At 39.5% G+C, this 19,845-nt stretch overlaps 1 protein-coding gene across 1 annotated transcript in view; it reads left to right on the forward strand.

The window, feature by feature from the left end:
* PLCL2 (phospholipase C like 2) overlaps nucleotides 1-12,077 on the forward strand; it is a 41,846-nt gene extending 29,769 nt beyond the window's left edge. The window contains exons 4-5 of the mRNA XM_035556419.1: nucleotides 3,968-4,077; nucleotides 10,816-12,077. Of these exons, the coding sequence (XP_035412312.1) occupies nucleotides 3,968-4,077; nucleotides 10,816-10,995 (290 nt within the window). The 3' untranslated portion in view covers nucleotides 10,996-12,077. The remainder of the gene's footprint in view (nucleotides 1-3,967; nucleotides 4,078-10,815) is intronic.
* The last annotated feature ends 7,768 nt before the right edge of the window (nucleotides 12,078-19,845 follow it).

Raw genomic sequence — 19,845 nt, forward strand, 5'->3', positions numbered from 1 at the left:
TGCACTTTAATTCACAAGTGAGACTGAGCTCTTTCAGTTAACTTAAAAGACAGGTTTTAATCACTCATCAGTAGTAATGTGTTTGCTCAAAACAGTAGGTCAAAATAGACCTCAAGATTACATAATCTCTTTAACATTTTTATAGAGGTAAAAATTATTTTCAACATTGTAATGAATGGGATGGATTAAATTGCCATCAGTTCATTGCACTAGTAATAAACTAGATTAATTCTGATAGTATAATTAGTAACTGCATAAGATGCAAAAGATAGGTGAGTGATGTCATTCTTGAGCTGTTCAGAAGCATGGGTGCCTCACCTATTTCTAGAACAAACTCAAGCTGTTGATTTTTACCTGGTTAAATCTGTATGATTAATAAGTTGGCTTGTTGTTCTTGTGCTGTATGTCATTTTATACACAATTATGATGACTGGGATCAACAAATCTATCACAGATGACTTCTCTCAGCGTGAAAGGAGTTGTCTCTCCTCCCAACTGTAATTTTCTGTAGAGACAAAATTTTATTGCAGTTCTCATTTAGCCAGGTGTTTCTGCACAGAGATTCTTCTTCTGAACCTTTCTCAGCTCTTTTGAAATGCTATTACTCTTTAGAAATATACCTGGTAAGTCAACTACATCAACCCTTCGTGACAGCTTGAAATCGTATAACTATATAATTTAGAGTCTGTACACATTAGTCTAAGTATCTATGCTGATGATTGTTAAAATTGTTTTTTGGAGATGGAAGTGGAGAGCTTTCAGTAGGAGTTTTATGGCTGTCATATTAGTCCTTCTGCTGGTCTCCTAAATTGAGTGGTTTCATGTTTAGACAGATCACTCCTATCAGCCTGCTGAGAGATGTAGTGCTTCCTTTAATGTTAGATTAGTATTACAGTAATGTTGTTAGTTACAGATGACAATAGTTTTGGTTTAGGGATGTTACGATATTCTGCAGTTAATAAAATATTTGCTTTAATTTTGAAGATAGCCTTTGGTTCTGTATATTTGAAGCATAAGATGCTGTTCAGAGCTTAATCTGATTTATTTGTGACAGACCTTTCTGAAGAAGGGTGGGAATTAGGGATACTTTCTGGCCAACACTGAAGTCACACAGGCATTATTTTCAGCAGCTATTTGCTGTGCAGGTTGCAGCAAAATGAAATGACTCCACTGAACAGATCAAATGCACACTTTGGAGTGATGCAGAAGTACTTTGTGGGGGACCGTGTTTCCTTGATTCCTCCTATATCATCTTCTGAGCTATTCTTGTTCAACTATATACTGTTTGTGTTCATATTTATGTTTCACATTGGCTCTCAGTATGTTATAACACCAAATATAAAAGTCAAGAATGCATCTGTTCAGAGTGTAGACCAAGCATGCTGTCTGGTCATCTAAAAGACTGTCCTTTAAAGGGAAAAGGAGGTCATAGAATCATAGAATGGCTTGGGTTGGAACGGACCTTAAAGAGCACCCAGTTCCAACCCCCCTGCCATGGGCAGGGATGCCACCCTCTAGGTCAGGTTGCCCAGGGCCCCATCCAACCCAGTGAGGTCATTTTGCTCTTTCATGGAACATTTTTTATACTTCAGGGACTTTTTCTTCACCGGAAGAATATGACTATACATTAATAACGACATTACCATTGTGTTACAGTTCTCTGGCATTCAATATAATTTCCATGATTGCTCGGAAACTTTTAGATGATATATTTTTAACAGGTGCAAGTAAAATGGAAAGCATGAACAACTTTTTTTTTTTTGATTAAACGGGTGGTATATGCGGAAAATATAGTAAGAGTGATAAATCAGGTTAGCATAAGGACTATTATCATCCAAGAAATGCCAGGCAGTTCAAAATACTAATAGACTAATAATTCTAGAAGTAATTAAGCTTTATAAAATTGATTTTCTTACTGTATTGTAATGATGGCAAGAGCTGAAGTTTTACTTTGAAGGAGATACCATATTCTGTGAATTTATCTGTAAAAAAAGACAGTTACAATTCAGGGTTTTCCGTAAACTTATCTGAAAGGCACTTTTAAGTGACTGTATGAACGTGTTTGTCATTAGTCATTAATTTAGCTGTGAATGAAATGCTGTTTCTTCCTTTTTTCCTCTTGTTATCTTCGAAGAAGTTGGTTTTGTTTTGGAATTTAAAACTTCTGTTACTACTTTGCCACTATTAATGCATGAAATAGTCAGTTCCAAGATAAAACACAAGAAAAACAAGCAGGGACAAAGAAGGGGAATATCAGGAGAAACGTAGTCAAGAATAAATGCTGTACTGCATTCATACTTTGTAACTAAAGCTCAGGTTGCCTTGTATTTTGCAGGGAATGTCATTAGTTCCGATCGATAGATGGAAAAAATGAGACTAAGAGGTGAAATAATCCATTTAAATGTACCTGGCAAAGTAGTAATAGAAACAGAAATGTAATTCAAATCTACATGTCTCTGGCTGGGTGTTTAGGCTTAGAATAGGATAGGTTTGGTTTACCATGGTAATGGGGAGTTGCCCATCCAGCCTAAGAAAAGCTGAGGAGAGGGGTGTGATCAAACAGTACTTGACTTCCTTTCATTTTTTGAAAAAGGGCAATGAGATGTTGATACTAACAGCTTGGAGTATTTAGCTGGAGTTGAACGGCTTTGACAAAATAGAAATGCAACTTAGCATGAGTGTAAAGAAAGAAGGGGGTCGTCATAGAAAATAGTCAGTGCACCATAGGCATGCCCTTCTGGTTAGCAGAACACACGGCCACCATTGTCTCCATGTCTGACTTACTAATGACATTGTATAAATTAGAATCTGTAATCTGCAAAGCACCAATATCCCGTTGATCATGCAGGCCCTCAGCATTATTCTCAATCTCTGAGTAGCTTTGGTGCAAGGTTGTTGTCAAACACTACTGCCATGGGGTTGGATTTGAAGGGGATTATTTATAACGGTGGATATGAGGCTAGTACACCATTACTGTAGTTCTGTAAATGTACTGCATGCACTCTAGTCTACCTCTTTTCACATTTTTTTTTTCAATTTATGAACTGCTGGTAATGGGGTTACATTGCAAGTCACCTGCTTATTTTCCATGCACCTTGCTGATTTATTTATTCTGCTGAGAATCTGAGTACAGAACTCCAAAAGTTCAGCAGTAGAGTCTGAGGATAAATGATAGCACATAAGAAAACCTGTATTTTCATCGTGGCTCTCAAAATGTAATGCTGTAATTATGGATCTATGGATCATCTTTTTTGGATGATGTGAACAGGAAACAGATACTTGGAAACAGTGATGGATGAATGAACTTTAATTTCTCAACTGGTTAGAAATCTGGTTTTGGAAAATATAATATGAATAAGATAATCTGGATTTTTCAAGAAGTTTTTTGGTTGGGGGTTTGTCAGATACAGGGTCTGTGGACACAGTACTTTACGTGAGTATGGTTAAATGTCCTTGGTGGTTTGCTTGGCACCGCCATTTCACACTTAGTCCCTTTGCCTCAGGGTGAGGTGAGAAGGCTGTTTTCTGCATGGGTCCCAGCATGTAAGCTGTTATCTGGACAACCGTGATGTAAATTCAGTGTGTACTAGAGCAAGGCACAAAATAAATTTGTTGAAACATAATATTTCATGAAATTACTGCTTCCATTTTCTAGAGATCCACAAAAAGGTCTTTACATGTAGTGTGACATATTTAAATGTGATTTAAGAATAGTTTTGTATAGAAAATATTTGTTTGGCTCTGTGCTTCTATGGCAGTGACCCAACAGGTACTTCAGCATGGATTTTGGCTTAGAGAGATCAGCGTGTATTGGCATGTTGTTTAATTTTGGATTACTAGATCATATATTTGTGCTTGAAGAATACAATTTCTGAAGCTTTTTCACTGTTCTTTACCTTTTTAGTTTCAAATCACTGTCTCTGTGGTAACAAAAATGCTACATTCCTCCCTCTTTTCCTCTCCACAGCAATGGAGTTTCATGAAAACCTGCACAATATAGGAGCCAGAGAAGGCTTGAAAGAAAGAAAACTGCAAAAATCAGTAGAAAGTTTTACGTGGAATATTACAATTTTAAAGGTAATGTGTCATCCTTCGGTTAGCTATTGTATTTTTCTATTCACAGCTGACATTCTAATATTGCTATTGGTCATTACTGTGTCACAATTTAACTAGATTTGTTCACCTTTATGATCATTTTCAATTTATTTTATATTACCTTGAAAACACAGCAGACCGTCAATGTGAATTTTTTACATGGGTGAAACAACAAGTACTGATTTCTGTGAAGCTACTCGGGCTGGGTGGAAGCTGTGCTGCTGTTTAAACCCTTTTCTGTGATTTCAAAGGGAGTGAGAGTATTCAGGTTAATGCAGTTATTGAAAAACAAAAGGGAGGCTGTTGCTATTGCAGTTAGTGAGGAATGGTGATTAATGATACATGCAAAATATATCAATAATCCAGACTGGAGTAAGATGAGTGTGTATGATCTAGAGATTCTCTTTGCCTTCTATTGAGCACATTTGCTTATGTTTTTACACAACATTAAGTGATGTAATGTAAAAAAGCTTTCAGCTAGAAACCCTCAGGAAACTCAAATGTGGAACAAGTTTCTTATCTCTAGTCTTTCATCTCAGCAGAGGACGCCAAAATTTATAGAGACAGCAAAACTGCCTCTCCTAATTTATTCCCTTGACACTATCCTTCTAGCCCAAATTATTCAAATTTTGTGTTTACATCTACTGAGTTCTTCTCTCCCACTCAATCAAATATTTCATCACTATATTAAACTAGAAAATCTGTTTTAATTAGAAAGAAAATTTTCTCCGACTTATTTTTTTATTTTTAGTTCTTATTACTGAAAATAGAATTCCCTACCACCTCTCCTTACAGTGCACCACTACAGAAAAGCAGTAACACACACATATTTCTGCTTTCTGTGTTAGTTCCAGCTTTTAAGCTTTTCACTGTGCTGCTTATTGTTCTGTCCCCCTTGTTTTACACTGCACAAGTTCAATGCAGAAGTCAATCAAAAAGGGGTTGAATTTGCTACAGTGTGTACAGTTAATACATTCTACAAATATGTTTGTGGGTTCTGCTTAAAAATAAAAGGACCAGATTGTCACTTTTCCTTTAATAGAGCAGAATTTCCTGAAGATGCTGTATGGGATGTGTCAACTACAAACCGATACTACCCAGGAGATGAAGACGAGGGGAGTCAGTTCAGTGGCTTTGAGCAAATGTAAAGGAAATAGATTTTACCCTTTAATTTTCTGTCAAGAGGATCAGATACTGCTTGGATAAGGAAATCTATTTTAACGCTGCCTGAAACAGCAGCAGTACCTCTGTTTCATCTCTGCTTTCCATTCAGAACGTAAGGGCTGGCTGGGGGAAGGATTTGCAGTTGATGAATGACTGACCTGTGAAATCATGATTTCTGCATAAGCCAGGAACTGGACAACCCACATTGGAGATCTGGCTCTTGGGAGCTCTGAAGGGCTTCTTTGTGTATCCTTAGGATTAACGTAATTATGAAGTTAGAAGGCCTTCCTTCTAAAGAGATTATTCAGGAAATCTCTTCAACATTGACTTAATTTTTTTTTCTGCTCCCAGATTAATGTCCCTTCTATAGGAAGGTACAGTTTTTCCCATACTTAATACTTCATCAAAAAATCAGTAAGATGTCAAATCAACTTGTTGTCCAAACTGTAATAGGAGGTCTTATTACAAAAAGTTCACGTATGTTGTAACATCTTAAAAGTTCTTTACCAACATTACAGTTCACAAATCCTACAGTTCACATAGGCTCCTATTAAGTATTATTGTTCACATTTAGATACACAGAAAGTTAGAGCTTGTGATTTGCTTGAAGTAAAACACATTGAACTTTTTCACTCTGGACTCTTAACTACAGACTCTAACTGTAACTTGTCTTGAGTAACATAGTTAAAAAGTCTATGAGATTCTAAGACACTGCTCTTCCTGCAATCATAATTTTGATCTAGTACTGTGGTTTTCCATTTCTGTTTTCCATTTTTCCAGCTCTCTAAAAAGTATGTGAGGACAGGGATGGAAATTGAATACCCACATTTTCTGGAGTAAAAACTGATCAGGAGAGTGACAATCTATGAAGCCACTTGAAGAATAATTTTTTTTTCTCTTGAATTCCCTGCCTGCTTCAAATTAACTTCTCTTTTGAACAACATAAAATCTGGTCTGTTCAGTGACCCCAAATTTTGTTGTTCAGCAAGGCAACTGAGCAACCGACACACCAAAGGCAGTGCTGTGCTTAGATAGATTGAACTTTTTATTCTACTTGTAATTTGGAACAGTATTTCACATAGTTTCTTGGCTATGATTTTGGAAATGCTCTGTGGCTCTGAACAGCATCACTAAATAATTCTGCATGAGCACTATCATCAGCTCCTCGCAGAGGAGTCGTAGCATGGTCATACGGCTTGGCTGATACATTTTCCAAACCGATTAAGTTGCATTTTGCCTTCAAGGCACATATTGATCTTTTTTTTAATTGGGACATTTCGACTACAGTTGATGCAATGGAAAGTTTGATAAAATAACGAAATCGACAGCTTAATTCTATGGGAACTCTTTGTTAGAACAGCTCACTTATCTAACAAATATCTATATGTGCGTGTATGTATTGCAATTGATATTTTAAAGTATTTTGTTTTTCCTAATTTGAAACTGTATGGCGTGTTTGAATTCAGATGAACTACCTGTATTCAATTTCTGTATTTATATGTGGACTGACTCTACAGGCAGCACTGTTCTCACCACGGGCATTCATAAAGCCCCCCAAACCTGCTGCTTACCCCTATAGTTGCTCCTGTAGGTGCCCAGAAGAAAAAAAGTATCCTAGTTCAATTAAGATACTGAAAACTACTAGTATCTCGGTGTTGCTAGACTGATGGGATTTTGGCTCTTAATTAAAACCATTTTGAGAAGTTAAGAAGCTAAGTCCTTTATGGCCTGATTCTGTGAGTGCACTGAGAGCAAGTAGCTGGACACGGAGCACTGCAGAATGTTACAGCATACCGAGCAGCCCCCTGTTCAGAGAAGGTTTTGAGAAAGTGATGCCAGCTTCTTACTGTTCCTGATACAAGCTTTGGGCTCCCAGACCCTGAGATAAAGCCCAGTCATTAGTAATGTAGTTTCTTGGAATTTCCGGGGGAGAAGGTGCCTATGCAGTTATTTCAAATGTCATCTCTATGGTACTTTAGTATTCAGACACTCACTGGAGAACCTATTATCCAAAAATCACGAGCGAATACATACCAGATTAAAAAGGCAGTTGTGCCAAGATGTTCTAGTTACTGTGTCAGATTGTCTGCAACATGGTATCTCATTTCATAGATACAAGAACAGATAGGAACCATTTTGGTTTTATTTACCTTTAAGGAGTATAAAAACACTACTTCTTGAGAGCCCTTGGACAAGGGAAATTTGATATACAGCTAGAAGGAAGGTCTGTGAGGTCTTATAATTGGTGGCCATTTTTCAGATCTGGATGATTTTTCAATTTTTCTGCCTTTCAAATGCTTTGTGTTACCGCTCAACAGTGTTCACTGTGACTACAGCTTGAATTTTTAAGATGCATACCTTTTTTTCCTCAGCATATGGCTTCATGATGGTACATCAGCAGAGCTAGGACAATTGGACAGACCTCTCTCGCTTGAGCTAGGGCCATGTTTGGTAGCACTGGGTGGATCTTTGTCTTTGGCTCAAGACATGCTGGTAGATAATGACAACACTGTTGTTTTCACAAATGGTTTTCTGAGTTCAGAGGCATTTAGAAATCAATTGCTTCATTCTGAGTGTTGGAGAAGAGAGTATCCAATGGACGCAGATTCATTTTACTTTTTCACCCCAGTCTGAACTTGACTAACACTAGGCCAAATGTGTTTAGTCTGAACCCCTCTTGCCTCTAATAATCCAGGCTCTTATCCCAGATCTACTCTTGTGTATGGAGTTCGTCATCCTCAGTCTTGTCCAGATGATCGCAGCTCCCTGCTGAAAACCCAGCCATTCCTGCCAACCCCCTGGCTTCCTCCCTCCCCTCTCTCCTCCATCCAGTGCTCTTTTCCCACTTGGTGCCTAATTTTCTATTCTGGCAGTTTTTTTCTGTTGCTTTCCAGTTCATATTGTCCCCTCTTCTCCAGAGATGCTTCCTGATGAGTGTTAATTTTAGTTTTCCCATCACCTTACCTGATTTCATTGTATTCTACAGTCTTCTATCTGTTGTGCAATTTTGCTTGTTTTTCTTTCTCACGAGCTTTTAATCTCATTGCCAAGTTCTCTTGCTCTTTTTTGAATTGTTAGTCCTTCTACTTGACTACCATTTCCAGGCTTCATTCAACACGGTGGTTTTTGTCAGATCTGTTTACTTTCTGTATTCCAGTTCCAATTGTTGTCTCCTTTCCCTGTCACCTCGTCCAGTTTGGTCTCTGTGTTCCTGCACTGCATTTATAGTTTTGTTGCTAGTTCACGATCTCCTCCTTCAGTCTCACCTGGTCACTACTTTGCCTAATACAATCCAACTTCCATTTCTGCAGTCCTAGCCTTCTTGCCAGCTCAGCCCCAGAGACTGCCCTTTGCCTCCTCCTTTTCTCCGCCTTCTCCTTGCCAGAGTCACCATCCCAGGCTCTTCCTTCCCTTCCTCCAGTCTGGCTTTTGGGCTGCCTTAACTGGTAACCAAAGCCTGGTGGTAGGACAACTTGGAGAAGCCATACAGGGAAAACCAACCATTTTCTTCTAATGCACATTTTTTATTGTGTGAGAATGGAATACACATTGTCTTGCCACATGCTGGAGATGAAGAATGACCTAGAATGAAATCCTGCGTGATTGTATTAGCCACGCTCAAAAACTGATTTTTGTTTGGTAAAAGCTCATAACTTGGATCTGCAACTGTGGGTTCCTTAAGTCATTTGAATTGCAAGTCCCTACCCTAAGTGGGAGGTTGGGGGGAAGGATGGAAGGTTGTTAAAAAAATTCTGACAGCATTTTCCTGTCTTTATTCTCAGAACTGAATGAGCCATATGGATGAGGTTAAAGAATAATATTAAACAGTAATAATAAAATCTGCTAGTGGCAAAAATCCTACGTAGAGAATATCACCTTAAGTAGTAAAAGTTTGGCAAGCATATAAGCAACTGACAGCAGGGTTTTTTTTCTAAATGGGGAGTTTTAGGCAACCTTATTAATAGACTGTTGCTAGCAGCTCTGCCTATAATAAACAACTTGATTAAAGTTCCAGAAGTATATTATACTAATCCATGTAAAACAGAACTTGGGCTAGAAACAGATGCACTCCAGATATGACTCATTTAGTCTGCTGGAGTGTTTTAAATTAGCTTTTAGTTGTTTGTCAGTTTGGAAAAAAGATTTTTTTAAAAAAAAAGAATCCCTGGTTTTCCTTAGGAGAAAATATTACTGAGGCTTTTGCTATGTTTGGTGTACTTCTAGATTTTTTCCTGTCTGGTAATCAGAAAAAAACACTCTAGCAATTAGTCTTGGATAAGGGTAGGGGGTAGAAAGCAATATATGTTTTGAATTTGTGTGCTTCAAATGTGTAATTCTGCTTACTTCATGGGGTAGTATTTATATTCTGCCTTGCTAAAGAAGTGAGGTTGAAACAGCACAACATGAGTGCACACATGTTTTTCTGATTGCCATTGGTAACTCTTTATTTTTGAAATCAAAAAGTTGGATTTCAGCCTTATTTGGCAGAGGAAGAAAGGCAACGGAGCAGTTATGTCTCTACAAGAGAAGTTAGCATCTCTTCAAGAGAGGTGTCAGTCAGGAGGATTTACATGAGAAAGACGTGAATCCCCCAATTACAGGAAAAGGTGCAGTCAGAGTTTGTACCTTATTAGACATTATATGAATTGAGAGTGTCAAGGAACTACAGTTTTTTTGTGTGTATGTTTGTGTATTTGTTTTCTACCCCTTCGGTTGGAAATGACACTGTTTAAGATCTAGTATTTTTGAAACCTCATCTGATTTTCTCCATGCTGTGGGGCCGTTCTCCTTTGGGATGGCAGACACAGCAGCATGAGCTTGTCCATTCCCTGCACACGGGCAGGGTAGGCAGATAAGGGCTGCAGGGAAGGCAGTCCCCAGTCTGCTACTGAGAGTTGTTGCAGTTAGAGGGCTCTAATCAACACAAAGAGGTGGAGTAGCTAATAACACAGGACAGAGCCAAATCACCCAAGTCTGGGACAGTTTCTCTTACAGTTTTAGTTAAAACTTAATTACTACGAAGAGTAACACTTCAAGTAAAGAGGGGTAGCTCTGAACTGCAAACAATCCTGTGAGGTCTCTGCCATCACTGTCCTTTTTACATGTTGTTTCCTGGCCCGTTAATTTCATTTTTTATGTTTTGTCAAACTTTGATTCTTTACCATGCTACTACTGAATGAATCGCATCGCTAGGAAAAAAATCTCAAAGAAGAAGAAGAACAACAAAAACAGTTTGCTCCCTGAAGTATAAAAATGAGCCTTCACAATTTTCTCCATGCAGAAACACTTATAGTCCCCATGGGTTAAAAATACAGCACAGATTACTTTCCTGACAGCTGTTAGATAGAAATGATCCCTATTCCTTTGTTTATGCAGTCAGTTGGCTCCAGAGCAAGCAAGGAGCTTGGTTGTTACCAACTTACAAACGTGAAGTAATCCATGTTCATTTATTTACTTATTTTGAACAGAGCAACTATTCCATTAATCTGAAACAAACAGAAGGAAAAGAGAATCCTGTTATCAACTGTGTATTCTAATAGTATTTTTGTTTTGCAGGGACAAGCTGATCTTCTCAAATATGCTAAAAATGAAGCACTGGAGAATCTGAAACAAATCCACTATGCCACTCTTTCATGTGGACTTAATAAGCCAGGCACTGAAAACGCAGAAATCTCAAAACCTCGTCGAAGCCTGGAGGTCATACCTGAAAAAGCAGGTGATGAAAATGGAGAATGAGAGAATGCTCTTCTCGTAATTATGGAGTTTATAACTCTGTGACCAATTGTAGCTGCATAGGACGTTTGCTTTGCACTTACTGTTGGAAAATATTTGGGATTTTCAAAGCACAACTGGAGAAGCTAATTACAATCTATTGAAACTGTGAATGTATGTAGCAACTCTGCTTGTGAAGGCAATGATATTGTGTAACATGGAAATTACGTTATTGGCCAAAATATAGTATATATGTAAAAGATACTGTAATTCAGTAATAGCGTGCTGAAAAGTTCATTATAGTGCCGTAGGGAAATGAACATTTCTTAAATGAGCTGTAATTAGAGGGAAAACAGTTCACAGAATTTGACAAGATGCCTTGATTTTCAAACAGATTAGATGTACAGGTCCTTTATTTCTCCGCACAGGTTGGTAATTGTGCTAGCAAGGTGAACTATTGTGCACCTAACTTTTGAAAATGAGGTCCAAGAAAGTAGGATCCACATGTTTCACACTATATGTCATTCAGCCAGTCAGATATTTGGGTTTGAAGTGGTATTGATTTTATTGTTGAGCCATAAATTAAAACGAGAATGTAATTAGACAGTGATCACTGACTTCAGTGCACTATAGGAGAGCCATTATGTAAAAGGAAAATGTGCAATCAATCTGATAGCCTATGTCAGAAAAAGATACATACCTATTTTGCCTAAGATCTTCTGCAAATGTGTGTAGATAATGTGACCAAACTGCAAGCAAAATGTTGTAAATAGTTTTTCATTTTGTGAAGTGAAGTGCTCATATTAAAAAGTTTTATGAGATTGCTCCCAAACAAGTAAAGCTTTTAACTAAATTTTAACTTTTTTATTTTTCAAGTATTTTCTTCCTTACAGAATAAGCGATATCTCAATAAGCAGATTTGTCAAAAAATTGCTGTTCTGGTTCTGTTTGTTTGGTTTTATGACAACATTAGGTAAAGGTATTGTAGCTGATATGCTCATTGTAAAATGACTATACCAACCTAGAGTGTTCTCTTACTGTTTCTGATTTAACAATAAAATGGACTATATAATTACAGAAGCTAATAAATTTGAAGAAAAACAAGCAAAATCCTAAAGAGATCAAAATGCAGTTTTTGTTCAGTCGTGGGAAAAAGGGGAAGGTGGTGATGTCTGTTGAAAAGTACTGTTTTAATTAGAGCTCTTCAAGACAGGCATTCTACACAGATCAATTATTTTAACCAATTCAAGATCCAATTTCTGCATTTAGGTTGTAATGAACATCTACATATATATAACATCGTGGAAAAGTCAATGGATCTCTAACCAAGAACGTCAGTATACTTACACTTCATCTGAATTATTAGAAACTTAAATTTATTTTTTAGTCTTTATAAAATTAAAGGAAAAGAATGATAAAAACAATTTGCATAATAAATGTCACATCTTAGCTTGCATTTTTAAATGTCAAACTGAATAGGTTAGGAGCAGTTTTAGAAGGTGGTAAGCTCTTTCCGTGTCCGGTGACAGATCATATGCCTCAATATTATAGTCCTGCCAGGAATGAGTTCTACTCCGTGTAACACAAAATGAAGCATTTAACCTGTGGTGAACACCTGCTAGCATTGCTTTGTGAACAGTCCCTCTCTACGTTATCAGCTGCAAGTCTTCAATGGCACATGAAGTTGATGGGAAGCAACACGAAATTGGCTGTTACTAACTGTACTCCAACACAATATGAAATTAGTCTTCCAGGGTCAAATCTATTCCTGAATTATCTACAGGAAAATAAGTGTGTTACATCAAGATTCAGCTGGGCCACAAATAGGCAAGGTCAGTTTCACTTTATCAGAAAATCCCAAACCGAGGCTGCTGGAGTTTTACCACTGACTTTTAGTCCTAATTGAGAGGTGTGGACTTTGGAAAAACATCAGTACAGTTAGCATTATAGGCCTAAAAGCCAGTGAAGCTCCATAAGCAGTCTTTGCCCACCATCGTTTGCCTGGCATTTACATAGTTACATAATTTATATCACAAACAAAGCATTTCTGTAGAGCCTCTTTCTTCAGCCAGGTTATCAGAATTAATGGCTTAGGCATTCTCCCTATTTATATATTCCTGCTTAGCTCATTGCATCCTTGAAAGACGTTGGTTAACATTGAAAGGATTAAACACAAATAAGGTTGTTTGGTGGTTTTTTCTTCACTTTAAAGCAAAAAAAAAAAGTAAGTTAAAGATGAGTATTATGTGAGTTAGGGCTGATAGATTTTGTATGTTGAACTCTACGATATATATTACCCCTCTGATCCTGTTGAGTCTTGTTAAAAAGGCAAATTAATACTGTTTCTGGAGAAATATCCTTATATAGTACCTGCTTAAAACAAACAAACAAACAAAAAGTTAAAATGTATGCATTTAATGGGATGATAATTTAAATACTTTTGGATTCTAGTGTAACACTAAGTCCTGAAAATGGAGGTTGCTTTTGTGCTTTATTCAATACTCAGTCCAAATCCGTATGTACCATACAGCCTTAAAATGAACTCAATCAAGCAGACACTTTGAAAGATGATGTGTAGCTAAAAATCCTTCAGGGAGTTTACATGTTGCATGTTAAGAGAACACAGGATAAACACCTGCAAGCAAAGTATCAGGTTCTATTGTTAACCCAGTAATGATAATTTCAAAACCAAATTTATTAGCATATTTTTCTCAGTTGTACTTTCTTAAAAGCATTCTTTGCATCCATAATGCAATTTATTTTTATTGTTAGTCCCTTTTGACAGTGGGTTTTTTTAGGTTGTATAGAAGATCAAACACCCAAGGTCTGGTGAAGTATTCCAAATAAAATTAATCAGAGGTTGACTTTACACTTTTCTTTGCCTTTATTTGCTTAAATGCGCTGTAATGCAGTTGAACTGTTTACATAGTTCAGAACTGTTAAAGATGGAGCCAACACGCAAATGACTGTTTATCCGACTGCCTTTTTAGCTTTTGTTTGGCTCCAGTAATCAGTGAGCGTGTATGGGTATGTATGGAAACACAAGTCAACGTATTGCTTAATTTAAAAGAAAATACTAATTGGGAAAGGAAAAGTTCACATATGGATTATTAACCATGTAGACACTAAGAGTGAGTTCATTTTTAAACACAAGAAAACGGGTAAAATGGTGTCTTCTTGTAAAAGGAGCAACTCTGTAAAATAAAAACCTCATCTTTGTTCCTCCTGCCTAACCCCCCTTTTTCATCAGTTGTGCTTGGTGTGGTACGTAGCAGCCACTGGAGATGCAATTACAGAGCCCGGGATCATGCCCTTCATCCTCTGAACTCACCGACCAGCTGCAGGGGACAGCTCAGTCCTCTGAGAATTCTTCCAGCGACACTTCCCGAGGGGCTCTTCTGCCTATTTATGCCACCAGAAGAGCAAAAGCATTCAAAACAGAGCTCAGGGACATGTCCTGGTGAAGTCGCGGCCTTTCTGCTCTCAGTGGCAGTCTTCCTGTTCAAGTCAACCGGATCAGGACTGATGCACAATGTTGCGAACTTTCCCCTCCATCTCGGATCTTTTGTTTCTGTACCTTCTCTTCACTTTCCTGTGTTGCTGCAGCAAGGAGTACTAGGTGGGTGCCCCACACAACTTCAAGCTTGCCCATGTGGGCACAGTGAAAGATGCTCACGGGATGAGTCAAGCCTTTTTTCAGCTACTTCGTACAGCACAGAAATATTTTTATAAGACTCCATGGCTGGTTACCATATTCACTTTTTCCTGTTTTGAAGTTGAAGCAGCAGAGAGATGATTCAGAGTTGCCAGCATGAAAAATGGAAGTGAGTTCCAAGCTGACTAAAAATTTTAACTCTGGCCTACTGATCAAATGAGCAAATCTGAAAGGACCCAATCTTCCAGACTCGCAGTTCTGAAGTTTTCCTTCCATTTGTATGACTTCCTAGTTTTTGTAGTGCATGAACGTAGTCTTCTTATTATGTGCATTGATTGATGCACAGGTCAAGGAAACTCCTGAATGTCCTGTGCACAATATAACAACGTTTCCTTAAGCCTTAGCCTGCCTAGTTTTACATCTGTGTTAAGGTTCAAAAAGAATATAAAGAGTAGTATTTGCAAAAAGGGCAATCATACAGCCATATTTGCAGCACAACACGCACATATGATGGCATGTCCTTCACTGTGAATTCATTTCATCACCACTAGCTAGCGGTTGGAGAGCTGCTGCCGGAGGATGACCAACCATGGGCTGTCAATAGCATGAGCAAAGTCTTGAAACCTGTGAAGTCATCAGCGTGTTGCTTTTGCCTTTAACGGGTGTAGGACTTCACCGCTTTTTTCGTTTTCTGTTCACACCTCCTCAGTCTGATCCATTAAGCTTGCTAAGCAGAATATTTAATAACATGGTTTAAAAATTTATAGATCTGCCTGTATCCTGTAATGACCTCCACTCTTTTGAACTCCTGTAAACATTTTAAAAAAAATCTCCACAGTTCCTTCAACCTTCTGATTCCTTTTTCCCCTGTTTTGAAAGGAGCTGTTGGACAGGTCCGTTCGATAATTTTCAAAACTAACCCATGTGATTCTCTTTTTTTCATTACAACTTGTTTGTCCTCAGTAAGAAAAAGGCAGTAAAACTCTTTGAGGTTTTCTGGTTATTTCTGTTTCTGGACACTATTAAACTTCCCTTTCTGACTCATCACCTCTGTTCTCTGGGTGGCTGTGGAAAGGCAGAATAGCAAGAAGCACGACAGAAAGATTAGAAACAGAGCTCGAGTAAAGAGCAACAAGAAGTCCTCATGGGCACGGGGTTTGTTGTGCTCAGTGGACAACATCCATCGCTGCCCACTGAGCTGGAAAAGCAGTTCAGGACCTAAAGGTGGCCGTGAGGGGAAGGGAGTGGGGAGGAAGGCACACGGAGCTGGACGTTAAACAAAAACAAAGAATTTTAGCCCCCGGTTGGCATGGCCTCAGCTGCATCCTGCAGGACCCCTAATGCTTTCCAGAGATGTTACCGGTCCCTTGGGACGAAAGCGTGCCAGTCCTCCCCATGACAATACCTGGCGTGGCACATCGGGCAGCAGTGCTGGGGAGCAGGTGAGGTGTGGACGCCGAACTCTTTGTTAATTTAGCTTTCTGTGCCCGGTTGCCTGTGCCACCTTGACACCTCAGCTCCGAGGAGTTCCTGCTCTGTGCCGCGGCAGGAGGGGCTCGCACAGCCAGGTGCGGTCAGCTGTCACACACCTCTCCTGCTCGGCTGAGAGCGATCCGGCCTCGCTAAAGCCACCCGCGGTCTGTGGAAGAGCCGTCTGAGTGAGGTTAGGTGTTTCGTTAGGAGCTGATTTCCACGCAGACCAATGTGGAGGAGTGGAGGGCACGGCACTGCGCTGGGAGCTGGGAACCAACGGGGAGAAGGAAACCAGCACAGCCAGGAAACGGAGCGCAGGAACACAAAGGCTGGGTTTTGTTCTCTGTCCCTTGGTTTCCTCCATCGATAAATTGGAGGAAATGACACCTAGCACATTTTGAAGTAGCAGAAGAAACATACTGTGCCACCGCAGAAAAAATAACCCCCCCCAGAAGCCTGCTAGGAGTGAAATAAACTGCCATATAAATAGTACATCTTTCGAAGGCAACACTCTTAGTATTTGGATGTCGTGTACATGAGGTTTTACAAAGCACATTAACGCCTAAATAGTTTTTCAGTCACATATCCGGCAGTCATACTTCGATGTGCTACTAGCTGGTGAGGAGGGCTTTAAAATACAACTGCTGTCAGTTGGCTATAAAGTAAGCATGCGTGTTTGGGGTCCCAAGTGCTGGGGACTTAAATATTTTTACTGTCTAGTAAGAGAATAAGAAAAGTTTTTGTCACACTCATAATACAGGTTTTATGCTGTGGCTCACAGCATGAGCACTTCTTTTAATTCTAGACATTATTTTATTGATCAGAAAAACCTCCAGAATCTTACAGGAAGCCCTAGGGTTCAGCTCTAGGTCTCAGCCTCTGCCCCTAGCTCCAGAACTGATACCTGCTGTGTTTTTGATACATCCTTAATCAAACAATAATTACAACTCTCAAGTCTCAGTGTGTAAGGAAAATGTCTTCTTATTTGCATAATGTACTGGTACTGGTACTTGTGCCAGGATTGCTGAAAAATGAAAACCAAATTTCTTTGGATGGAGAAATGAGGATCACCTCTTGGTCCAGTGCAGGTAGGAAGCTCCTTGCAGAGATGTGTAGAGAGCATCCCAGCCGAGCAGTGGCTGTCCCAGCATTTCAGAGATCCTCACACTTGTGTCGGGCAGCAGGCAGCCTGCAGGACTAGAAATAGCATTTCCTGAGTGTCCTTCTCTAGAGTGCAGCACTTTGGGCTTACATTTCTTTGTGCTGTTTTAAAGAGCCATATGTTTTACTCTTGTTTTCATTTCTGTTGTCTCATTCACTCTAACGATAGGAGTAACATAGGTATGACATGAGTGAAAACTGGCAGGCTGTGGCCATGCTTCAGTGAAGGAGGCAGGATCAAAAACTGGAATGGAGGAGGGAAGGACCCCATTCCATTTTTCCTGAGCCTTGATTCACAACGAGGTTTATTTGCTTGACAAGAGCTGTATCAATTTGCTAACTGAACATTTTTCTAGCACTCTTTCAAATGTGATTTTAACCATGAATAGCTCACAAGTAGCAAGAGCTTAGTGCATGAAGAACACCAGAGATGTCAACCCTGTAAAAACACAGCGTTTGAATGTCTGGTCACTCTGGTATGAGTGCAGCTCAATACTGGGTGAGGCTGTGCTGGGGTCAGTATATCTGAGCAGACCTGTCATCTCGGGACAGGGAGGCTGCAGCAGCTAGAAGAGGAGGACAGAAGTGGGTGTAAGAGAGAGGATATGTTCAGTCCTGGTTGAGGAATCAGGGACTAAATCCAGCTCCTTCTCCTGCCCTGGGGAGGTGTCACACATAAGACTTCTCTGACAGGACAGCTCAAGATGAAAAATATTTTGTATTAGAGAAAATCCTCTGTAAGTGATGATCCACCACATGTGATGGAGCACTGACAGCAGCTCCCCAGAAGATTGCTGGCAAAAGAAAAATAGTATTTTCTGCCCACATAAAATCTCTGCCACAGCTCAAAGCCCAGAGGAAAACTATAACTGCAGGAACAGCGATCAGATAGGAACAGTGGGTTTCAAGCTCACCAGAAGCCAGTGATGTGCTTTGCCTACCAGAGGCACATTGCTAAAAGCAGTATGATCCCAGGAGTAGGACCCTGAAGAGATAACATGCACCCGTACTGGTGGGCAGCTTGGAGAACTGTGTGTTTTTAACATCACTGCCCACTGTTTTCTTCATCTACATGGAAAAAGCCTTCCTCAGCCCAGTTTCCAAGCAGTGCTGTATTTTTCATTTATTTCCTTTCTTGTACAGATAAAAACTAGAGAGGTAGTTAATAACACTGTAATGAGTAACACTGGAACTGCAGCTTTTGCAAATTGCCTAAGTATATAACCTGCAAATGACATCTATGCCATTCCCCCGAGTGCTGAACTCTCTGAAAATCAGACCTTAGCACTTAGGATTCTGTTTATAGACTGTTCATTAGAAGAACCAGATTAAAATTATTTTATGAACTGTGCTACAAGTAATAGCATTGGTAACTCTGTAAGAATGGCTATATTTGATATTCAGATCCTACTGTTCCTAGGTTCTACTGAACTGTGTTTCACAGTAGGTGTTTTATAGTAGGTAGTAGTCACAGCCACGGGATTTTGTTGAGGTCAACCTACTCAGCAAGCTCAAGAAAGATGCTAGAGTCCTCGCAGCTTACACAGGTGCTCAGAGTCACAGCATATTGCACTAAGCATGGGAAGGTTAAACTTCATACTTCAAGGCTTAAAGTAATCTCTTTTTCATAATGAGTGAGAGGACTTTGAACCATCTGCTGGAAAACTGGTCCAGGTCAGTGGCCAACGCTACAGTAGATAGGTCATGCATTTAGAGCCACATGATAATGTCTGTGGTTTTCAGTACATTTAAACATATTTCTATGTGTTTAAGGCACATACTATTGGCATTATCATACTGCAAAAATTCTGAAAACACCCCCACCCATCCATGCATTACTAACGTAAGGGACCAGAAACAGATTTCAGAACTGTTCCAGCTTGACCCACGGGATTGCACGCAAACCCACAAGCCCCGACTGTAAACTGGAATGCAGAAAGCAGGTTATATATCTAAACGTGTTTACCAGTGGCAAAGTATCCATGAAATAGCTGACATCAAAAAAATGTCTTTAGCTTAGCCGTGCTGCGGATGGCTGCTACATAAAGCCAGAGAACCAATTCCAAAGGCAGAGGATGACAATGATGAAAGATGCCCAGCTGGGGGGCATGCAGGCTTCCTTTTAAAGTCCTCAATGTGTTTATCAGCTTATATGACACTCAAGAAATAAAATAAATTTAAATCTCCTTTTCTTGCTTTAGCTTGTGATATTTCTGCTGTTTGTCCCTGGCTGCCTGCAACAGGAGAGTCCTCATCCGTGGCGTGCCAAGAAGGCAGCAAGTTTAGCTCTTCTTGCAGTGCTCTCACAGTCTCTCCTCCTGAGTGTCAAAGGGCCAGGTATTTATTTTCCCAGCTAGGCTTCCTTTCGTTGCGCAGGGTTGTCGTGGATGGACACCACACCAAAGTCATCTGACCTAACTTTAGCCAGCTAAAAGCTGTGAGACCTGCTATTTACCTGGGCTGTCTGTAACGGGACAGATACTGCCTTTCTGCTGATCCTACCAGAAGGGATCACACTCTACATATCCACTGGCAGAGGCAAGCACCGAGGTGTTTGGAATGAGAAGAGGCATGTCCCAAGCTGG

This window comes from Cygnus atratus, chromosome 2, assembly GCF_013377495.2.
Source record: "Cygnus atratus isolate AKBS03 ecotype Queensland, Australia chromosome 2, CAtr_DNAZoo_HiC_assembly, whole genome shotgun sequence".
Classification (NCBI taxonomy): domain Eukaryota; kingdom Metazoa; phylum Chordata; class Aves; order Anseriformes; family Anatidae; genus Cygnus; species Cygnus atratus.